This window comes from Oncorhynchus kisutch, linkage group LG3 (genome assembly GCF_002021735.2).
Source record: "Oncorhynchus kisutch isolate 150728-3 linkage group LG3, Okis_V2, whole genome shotgun sequence".
Lineage (NCBI taxonomy): Eukaryota > Metazoa > Chordata > Actinopteri > Salmoniformes > Salmonidae > Oncorhynchus > Oncorhynchus kisutch.
In genome coordinates, this window is record NC_034176.2 from 63,870,025 (window position 1) to 63,880,552 (window position 10,528).

The following is a 10,528-nucleotide window of genomic DNA, read 5'->3' on the forward strand; positions in this document are numbered from 1 at the left end:
ACCTGTCACCACTACGACACCATCTCACCTGGAGGTGCCTCCAGCACACTAATGTGCAGACCTATCCATGCCCCATCACAACAATACTTTGGTAATAGAAGTAATGGCTCTATGCTTCTGTGATCCACACGTCCTATTTCATCATGAGGTTGTTTCCAACCTGGTAACAACATAACAAATCATCCATGAGAGACATGCACCTCAGTGGACTCATGATTGCTTGAACAATGAAGCCATTAACACCACATTATGTAAATGGTAATGGACAAAAACATCTAATAGGATAAAGGCTAAGTACAGTGCAATATAATGCCCGCTGACTTTAACTGGCTCTTTGAATGATGTTTTCAATTATAACCTTGCTAATGTAATTCATTGTTTCACAGCCGAAAATGCATTTTTAAAGCTTCACTGAGTCAGGTACATTGAACACATGCACTGAAACGTCCTCTAAAGAGATTGACAAAGTTGCCCGGGATCTGCGCTCGCTCCGGCTCTTAAAAGGGATATAACCCCCTCCCCGCCATTGCAGGTTTCCATTGTGGAGGGAAAGTGTTCATCTGAGATATGAACTGCCTGTGCCTTTAAGAGGGCTGTCCCCCCTTTTCCTCATGCTCCCCCTCAACCACACAGAGTAGACACTCCTCCTGCGAGCATTTGTGAAGCAGCTCCTGTCCCTTACGTCTCTTTGTGGGGAAACAGAGGGAACACTTTCTAGAGCATAACTGGAGACAGAGACACAGAGTTCCAGGCAGGACGCCCAGGGTTCCAGCCTACAGCCACCCCTGGCACAGCCCTGAGGGGGACAGCTCCCACAGAGCACCTTGGCCAAGAGGTCCACGAAAGGAGAAGAGACGCTAATCAACTGGACCGTCCCAGAAAGTGAGATGAGAGTTGATGATATGAATGATGTGAATCCAACTGATCAATGTGGGATCTGAACCCTAAGTGAGAGGTGTATTGAGTGTGTTGTCTAAAGTAAACGTTTTCTCTTGAAAAGTTAGGCTGAAGCATCGAAGTATCCAGGTTACAAGGATAAAAGCTCATCGAGAGAAAACAAGAGAAAGGACACTTCAGCTGAGAATGTATGCATTTTCAAGGTTCTTTTTCACGTCTTGAATTGCCCCATTTGTATTCTTAATTCACCACCCAGCGTTTATCTTATTTTTTCAGCTGTCTGTAAAGCAGCATGAAAAGACTCCATTGAAAGCACTTTCTGCAAGCTGGATAATATTCCTTTCTAAACCCTTGAAACTTTCGCAGACGTCTACAGAAAAAAGAAACCTATAACGAGAATAAGAAAAACAATGCTGTGCTGGATCCCATATGAGTACGAGTCGCTGACTGGACTTTTATGATTGGAGAAGATACAGGAGTGAAGAGATGTATTCCGACTGTGGAGTTGGAGTGGCCAGCATTCAAAGACAGTATCAGGTCAGGGACTCTGTCAGACCATACACCGGACCTGGAGGGAATACACAGGTCCCAATGGAAACTGGTGTGACCCCAGCTAGGTGCCCAGTATATCAGGTTCAGCCTTACAGTGGGCAGCCCTCCTGCACTGTCAACAGTGTTTCCAACACACAGCCCACTCCGGTGCCTACACATCTAACTCCACCTCCCGCCGCACTCAAACCGGGCCAGGATGGGTTCAAGAAGGTTTGTCGCACAGAGGAGGCCAGCCCGTGCCCCTTCCCAGGATTGGCCTCAGGAGTACTGGAGATGCGTGTCAAGGAGGGCAGTAAGATCCGTAACCTCATGGGTTTTGCCATGGCTCGCATGCAGGGGGATGTCAGTGGTGTTGGGGTTAGTGGAGGCGGTGGCCTGAGGCAGGTTGTTTTCTCTGGGTCAGGTCGTGCCGTCACCAAGACCATCACATGCGCTGAGATCATGAAGAGAAAAGTGGGGTCTCTGCACCAGCTGACCAAGCTGCGCTACAAGGGTGTGAGGGAGGTGTGGGAGAGCAAAGAAGGGGGGGCATCGGAGATGACTGTTCACAGGACCGTCCCCTCCATCAGCATCCTTTTGTCCAAAGACCCCCTGGACCCGCAGGAGCCCGGCTACCAGCCCCCTGAGACCCTCAGTGCTCTCTGGGAGGACAGAGACGGTGTGGATGCCCTACAGACAGCCAGCAAGAGACCTCTTGGTCTGTCCCCATACAGTAGTTTCCCTGACTCTAAGAGAGTGTGTCTGAGTCTGGACGAGGGGACTCTGGCTCTGTCCACCCCCCTGGCTAACTGACTGACTGAACTGGTATCAAACAGTCGAGTGGGAAGGATCAGAGGAGTTCATTCTGCACTGCCCTCCACTCAAGCACAGTGCTGAAACAATCAGAACATTCACTCAGACAGAACAGTGCTTTCTGAGGAGAACTGAGCACCCTGCCCACCCCATCCTCCAGAGGTCAGTCAAAATAGGACCTGAAAGCTTGTCTTTGTAGGTACAACATTTATTGAACCCATTTCTCAGCACAATCAATCGTTCGCCTTTGTGCCCAGAAATACTTCATGTCATCATACTATATGTCACACTGTAAAAGCTTAGACATGACAGCACACTTATCACATTTTAAATCATCAACACAACAAAACACAGAGCGACCAATCACCCAAGATCCCAGATTTCTGCTTTCAGTAGACTGACAATACCTTTTGAACATTATCGTTATGTTTTCCTAATTATATCCTACAACTGCAAATCTGTTCAAATGCACAAGGTAGGTCCACAATATTGTAATGAATACACAGAATATCTACACTCCCCTCCGTATATATTTGGACAGGAAAGCTAGCATGTTTCATTTGGCTCTACACGCCAGCATTTTGGATTTGAGATCAAATGTTTCATATGATGCAACATAGAGTATGTCACCTTTTAATTTGAGGGTATTTTCATACATATCCGTTTTACCATTTAGAAATGAATGCACTTTATGCATCTAGTCCCCCCATTTGAAGGTGTCATAAGTGTTAAAGGCACTTACAATAGTCTACATTTTATACACTATAACACAATAAGTGAATTTGTCCAAATACTTATGGCACCTTCAAATGGGGGGACGATATACATAAAGCGCATTCATTTCTAAACTATCCATAATATGACAAATGTATCATGTTTTCAAATATCCAAACATTCAAATAAACTATATGCAGGAAAAGCCTTTTTTTGGTGTATTTCTATCCCTCAGACTTGCCTATAGTACTGTACAAAGTCCAGATTGAAAAGGAAATCACAGCATGCTGATGTGTTGATAAGAGTAACGGGAGTGAAATTTGTCTAAGAGACAGCTGATTTAATGACATGGCCCCTGATAAGACGCAGCTCCAGAACCAAGCAGCCTGACAGATGCTGGGGGCTGAAATACAGGGACAGATTATCATTAAGATTACAACACTACATTGCGGCACACTAGAGAAAAGGATCAAAACTAGGCTTGATATAACTAAACACAGTCAGTGTCCCGCCAGAATATGAAACCATAGCAGCAGACTCAACTCCATACCATTACTACAGTGCTAGGGTTCACGTAGAGGATATCGTATGCAGTGTTTGGGAGTAGTGAACTACATGTAATTCAACAAATAATTTAATTACATTTGTTAGTGGAACTCAATTCAAATCTTGGTAGTGTTTTCAGTAGTTAATGACTTTTTAGAGGTGTAGCTAACGAACTACACACAAAGAAAATATTGGTGAAGTAGGCAAGAATTTCCTTTCTTTTACGGCATCAGACCTGCCTAATTCTTGCTTGTAACAGTTTTTGTGTTGAATAGGCTAAATTACACATTATGTTAAATACGATCTTTGGGTAAAACATTTTGGAACTGTATCAACAGTGGGCTAATGAAACAAATACCAAAAGGTCATTTTTGAGAGGTATTTTTCTTTAACATCGGACTCCAGAGTGATATGTTATTGCAATTTGAGGTATGACATTTCAGATATGATAATTTAGTTTGGATGTTTCAAAAAACAACTTTAGAGTCATTCCACCTTAAAAAAAACATAAGAAACACGACTGATAATTTATTTTCATCATGAGCAAAAGCTATTGGTTTTCTACCCAAAGTTGCAAAGAAAATGTTTATTTAATAAACACAAGAAACAAGCTAAATGGATAAAAGGGTGTGGTGGCAGTAGCAGGAACAGTGGCATCTAGTGGGCAAAACGTGGTACTTTCACACTAGCTTATAGTAAATAACGCAAGCAACTTCAATGGCTAATTTCTCTGAACAGGAGGAAAAGACCATCACCAGATTCACATGGAATACATTACAAAGGATGAAGAAGCAATACTCCAAGCAGCAGCTCCAAACTACCTGTCAGACAGAGAACTGATATTGTATACTGGTTGTTGAGTTGGGGTGTGTGGTCCGTAGGTGGCTTTTGATCGTTTTATGGGATTCCTCATGCCTAATCATTGTTAGGTTGCAAATCTTTGATTTGATTTGATTTGATTTGATTTGATTTGATTATGGACCAAGTCAAATGTTAGGTACTATATTTATTGAAGAATATATACATCCTATAAATTAAAATGGCCAATATGGGTGCAATCAATTATCAATGTTTCAGGAATGCTAATCGTATCTGTTTCAACCTACATAAAGGATTTCAGAACAATCTGAGATTGTGGGTGTCACGGCTTGCTGAAATGACCCTTCAGTTAGGTAAACGATATGTTTCTTAAGGGTAGCTTTAGTGGAGCTCAACTTCTTCAAGTGTGAAGTAATTGGTAGCTTGGTAAACTATATTTTCAGAGTAACCTCCCCTTCCCTATATCTTATGGGATACTGTACATCTGACCCGAAAAGGAGTCAAGTAGTCCTAGCTCCATCTGTTATGGACGACTCGTTCAAATACAGATAAGTGTAAGAAGGTTATCCTTTATCAAAAATGATTAGATACTGTCCCAAACCGAGATTACACTTCCCAAGAGGTATTAGTTCTATATCAGCCATGCCTGCTGAGTATGATAACCTTTTACAAACAGAATGAAGTGTCCTTTCTCTTCATCATAATGAAAATCTGCAAGGACAACACAACACAAGTCTTATACAATCCATTTATAAAACGGCCTTTAGGGCACTGGAAATAGTTTTGAACAATTACAAGTGTGAGCCCATGCACTCCTAATATTTTGGCTGAGATGACATCTTTCAAAATAATTGTAAAAAAATAATGAAATGCCAAACAGTGCTTTTGTAGCAAAGGTCTGCCTGCGTTTCACTGTCTAGAGCGGACACAGCCATTAACCTCCTTCTCAAACCCATTAAATTAATCTGAGCAAAGCAGAGAACCCAAGGTTGAATAAAGAAATGCTGCGACTGCAATAAAGCCCATATGGAACAAACTGTGTGTCCTCAAGACTGGAGAAGGTTATCACTTCAGGTCGCTGTTATCATACAGTTAACAGCTTCCAGTGAGAAGCCTGAAGGACGGCCAGTCAGTGATGCAGGTCACATAGATAGAGGCTCTATAAGTAAATCTCCGATCGACCTGCTCAATCCGTTATCAGGCATGACGAATTCTGGGCCAAGTGTAAAATGCAGAGAGGGTAATTAGGGAGAACTGGATAGTGTATGCCTGAGTGAGAGGACAGATAAAACACTGTGACAAAAGCATTACCCTACAGCCAAATCACATGTGGCTGGTGAGAAATAGCATATCAGACGAGACAACAAGGCACCATATGAGCCTGTGGCGTACAAGGATACACAAGCTGGAAGTCTATTTCCCCAATGACATTGGTTTTCTATGAAGTACCACAGCTTTTTGTATGGAACACGTCAAGTGGTATCCTCCTAAAACATATAGCCCTACAACTACACTAAACCAAAATATAAACGCAACATGTAAAGTGTCCCATGTTTCATGAGCTGAAATAAAAGATCCCAGAAATGTTCCATAAGCACAAATAGCTTATTTCTCCCAAACTTTGTTCACAAAATGTGTTTACATCCCTGTTAGTGAGCATTTATCCTTTGTCAAGATAATCAATCCACCTGACAGGTGTGGCATATCAAGAAGCTGATTAAACAGCATGATCATTACACAGGTATACCTTGTGCTGGGGGACAATAAAATACCACTTTAAAATGTTTTGTCACACAACACAATGCCACAGATGTCTCAAGTTGAGTGAGTGTGCAATTGGAATGCTGACTGTTTCAGCATGATAATGCACGGCCCCATGACGCAAGGATCTGTACACAATTCCTGAAAGCTGAAAATGTCCCAGTTCTTCCATGGTCTGCATACTCACCAGACATGTCACCCGTTGAGCTCGTTTGGGATTCTCTGGATCGACAGCGTCAACCAGTTCCCGCCTATATGCAGCAACTTCGCACAGCCATTGAAGAGGAGTGGGACAACATTCCACAGGACACAATCAACAGCTTAATCAACTCTATGTGAAGGAGATGTGTCGCACTACATGAGGGAAATGGTGGTCACACCAGATACTGACTGCTTTTCTGATCCAAGCGCCAACCTTTTTTTTTTTATGGTATCTGTGACCAGCAGATCTCATGTGAAATCCATAGATTAGGGCCTAATTTCTTTATTTAAATTGACTGATTTCCTTATATGAACTGTAACTCAGTAAAATCTTTGAAATTGTTGCATGTTGTGTTAATATTTTTGTCCAGTGTACTACAACTACTACTAATAATAAATATGTTTTAATATTGATGAATCATAATCCGTTTTTGTTTGCCAAAACCTTCCAATGACGTGGATGTGGATTGAGGCAGCCCCCCGCACCGCTCTGATTCAGAGCAGTTGAGTTAAATGCGGAAGACACATTTCAGTTGAACTGACTAGGTATCCCCCTTTCCTCTTCCACTGCATAGAGAATGAGAATAAATTCATTTTGAACTTGTGATAAAAGTGTGCACTCTGTTTCTCCCCCCCCCCCCCCCGCTGCAGCAGATGAGAGCGAGGTCTCTCGGATGGTGTGGGAGTTTGCTATCTCCCTGCCTCCAGATGGTTCCATCTTTTCTTATCTAGAAGAATGGGTGCTGCCTCCATTCCCTTATCTGGGAATCCTTTCAATTGAATATTTACGGGGCCTATGTTGCTTTCTGCCTGTGTTAGCCCCACTGAACACACTATTCCTCTTGCTTGGGAAGACAGGCCAAAGGGCCCCCCCCCCCCCCCTTCACTCTCCATCTCCCTAGTCAGGGAATGGGACAGTGATTGATTATGTGATTATGCCAGAAAAGAACGTAAGGTTTAGCTGGGCGCAGCACGGAGGTATTAATGAATGACCATACAGGGAATATGTTCATCAATAGAGAAAAGTATGGATTATGACAGGGGGGAATACCTCCTCCATCTTGTGTCAAGAATAGAATAGATGGAGTTAATCACTTTTTCCCCCACACTCTTATTTCCTTCTTCACTTTGTACACCACGGATTAAGAGGCACACTCAAACAGTCATTGAAAACGTCTTATTGCAATATAACTGGCAGGCTGGGTCTATCAGCATGAACAACCCAGGTCACAGCTCCTCCCTGGTAAGTGTCTCAAAATGTATTTTCAAAAAACAAATTCCTCCATGTTGGATTCATCAGTGCAGCTGAGGATGTAATTGCAGTGCTGAAGTCAAAGCTGTAAGTGCAGATAATAAATACTGAATAAAGGGCTGCCAGAATTCAAAGTACATTTTTTTTTAGAATAGCAGAGACCATTGTGCCCCTGATTTATATGCTCTAAAATTGTAGCGGGCCAGAATGCAAAATGATGGGACTTTAGTTGGTTTGACATTTTATATAAAACAAATTGATCTATACCCCCAAATTCCATTTCTGATGTGCAAGCTGATGATTGAATGACAAAAGTGGGTTAAATTAAGATTTTTTTGTTTGTTGCCTAATTGGTGGTTTTAATATTTTTTTTAAGAAGTATGGTCATCTTCTGATGCTCTCTCAAAACTCTCAGATAATCTCCATTGAAATAGCTTTTTAGTCCAGGACTAAATTAGTCTCGTGTCCAGGAAACCATCCCTCATTGTGTTACATTGGTTAAGGTAAAATTGTGAAATCTGTCAATTTGGTGACTTGAACTGACTGTTGCTGCCCTCTGGTGGAGGTGAAATATTATAGACGCCTACATTTGGAGAGGACATCAGTAAATAACAATATAGCTCTATATGCTTCATTTTCAGGCCGTTTAAGGGACTAGATGATGGAAAACTTTTGTTTTGGCACAAAAATGTGTAAAATTGTTCAGTACATTGATTGATGATCCTCAAGTTATCGCACTTAGTCTAATGTATAGGGCCCTAGCCCAATATTGGACTTTAACGTTTCTCCTTACACCATACCGGGCACTCACGTGCGTCCGCAAACTGATTGTGTCCCCCCACACCAAACACAATCACGACACACAGCTTGAAAAATAAAAACTGGGACACAGAACGCACTGCAAGTCCTGCCTCTCTCATCTCCTCATTGGCTTTTAGAAACATTTGCCCAAGTATATTAATTTGTGGACAGGTCGAAAAGCATTAAACATTTATGGCAATTTAGCTAGCTAGCTTGCAGTTGCTAGATAATTTGTCCTATTTAGCTAGTTTGCTGTTGCTAGCTAATTTGTCCTGGGATATAAATGTTGAGTTGTTATTTTACCTGAAATGCACAAGGTCCTCTACTCCGACAATCAATCCACACATAAAACGGTCAACCGAATCATTTCTAGTCATCTCTCCTTCTTCCAAGCTTTTTCTTCTTTGGACTTTATATGGCTATTGGCGACTAACTTTCATAAGGTGTATTACCACCACCGACCTCCGTTCATCTTTCAGTCACCCACGTGGGTATAACCAATGAGGAGATGGAACTTGGGCAAATGCTTCTAAAAGCCAATGAGGAGATGAGAGAGGCAGGACTTGCAGTGCGTTCTGCGCCACAAATAGAAGTTGCTTCTATATTAGCGCCTGGCAACGCAGACGTTTGTTGGCGCGCGTGAGCAGTGTGGTGCAATGATTGAATTATATGTATGTGTAGATTTATTTTGCAACGCTCACGCATGGGACGTGAGCAGTGTGGTCCGCATGTTAGTCCAATGACCTTACATTTCGTATGATATGTTACGAATTGCAATTTGTATGATATGTTACAAATTGCAATTCGTACAATATGTTACGATTTTGCAATGCGTATGATATCTTACGAATTTCAATTTGTTGTGGCTAATGTTAGCTAGGCTAGGAGTTAGGGTTAGAGTTAAGGTTAGCTAACATATTAAGTAGATGCAAAGTAAACTCAGCAAAAAAAGAAACGTCCTCTCACTGTCAACTGCGTTTATTTTCGACATGTGTAAATATTTGTATGAACATAACAAGATTCAACAACTGAGACATAAACTGAACAAGTTCCACAGACATATGACTAACAGAAATTGAATAGTGTCCCTGAACAAAGGGGGGGGGGGTAAAAATCAAAAGTAACAGTCAGTATCTGGTGTGGCCACCAGCTGCATTAAGTACTGCAGTGCATCTCCTCCTCAAGGACTGCACCAGATTTGCCAGTTCTTGCTTTGAGATGTTACTCCACTCTTCCACCAAGGCACCTGCAAGTTCCCAGATATTTCTGGGGGAAATGGCCCTAGCCCTCACCCTCCAATCCAACAGGTCCCAGACGTGCTCAATGGGATTGAGATCCGGGCTCGTCACTGGCCATGGCAGAACACTGACATCCCTGTCTTGCAGGAAATCACGCACAGAACGAGGAGTATGGCTGGTGGCATTGTCATGCTGGAGGGTCATGTCAGGATGAGCCTGCAGGAAGGGTACCACATGAGGGAGGAGGATGTCTTCTCTGTAACGCACAGCGTTGAGATTGCCTGCAATGACAACAAGCTCAGTCCGATGATGCTGTGACACACCGCCCCAGACCATGACCAAATCGATCCCGCTCCAGAGTACAGGCCTCTGTGTAACATTCATTCCTTCGACTATAAACGCGAATTCGACCATCCCCCCCGGTGAGACAAAACTGTGACTAGTCAGTGAAGAGCACTTTTTGCCAGTCCTGTCTGGTACAGCGATGGTGGGTTTGTGCCCATAGGCGACATTGTTGCCGATGATGTCTGGTGATGACCTGCCTTACAACAGGCCTACAAGCCCTCAGTCCAGCCTCTCTCAGCCTATTGCAGACAGTCTTAGCATTGATGGATGGATTGTGCGTTCCTGGTGTAACTCGGGCAGTTGTTTGTTGCCATCCTGTACCTGTCCCGCAGGTGTGATGTTCGGATGTACCGATCCTGTGCAGGTGTTGTTACACGTGGTCTGCCACTGCGAGGTCGATCATCTGTCCGTCCTGTCTCCATGTAGCACTGTCTTAGGCTGTCTCTGTCTCACAGTACGGATATTGCAATTTATTGCCCTGGCCACATCTGCAGTCCTCATGCCTCAATGCAGCATGCCTAAGGCACATTCGGATGAGCAGGGACACTGGGCATCTTTCTTTTGGTGTTTTTCAGAGTCAGTAGAAAGGCCTCTTTAGAATCCTAAGTTT

At 42.9% G+C, this 10,528-nt stretch overlaps 1 protein-coding gene across 1 annotated transcript; it reads left to right on the top strand.

Annotated features, from left to right (window-relative positions):
• Positions 1-664: 664 nt before the first annotated feature.
• LOC109874516 (uncharacterized) lies at positions 665-3,152 on the top strand. Its single transcript, XM_031816034.1, has one exon. The coding sequence runs from the start codon at positions 1,384-1,386 to the stop codon at positions 2,239-2,241; it is 858 nt and encodes a 285-aa protein (XP_031671894.1). The 5' UTR covers positions 665-1,383; the 3' UTR covers positions 2,242-3,152.
• Positions 3,153-10,528: the final 7,376 nt, after the last annotated feature.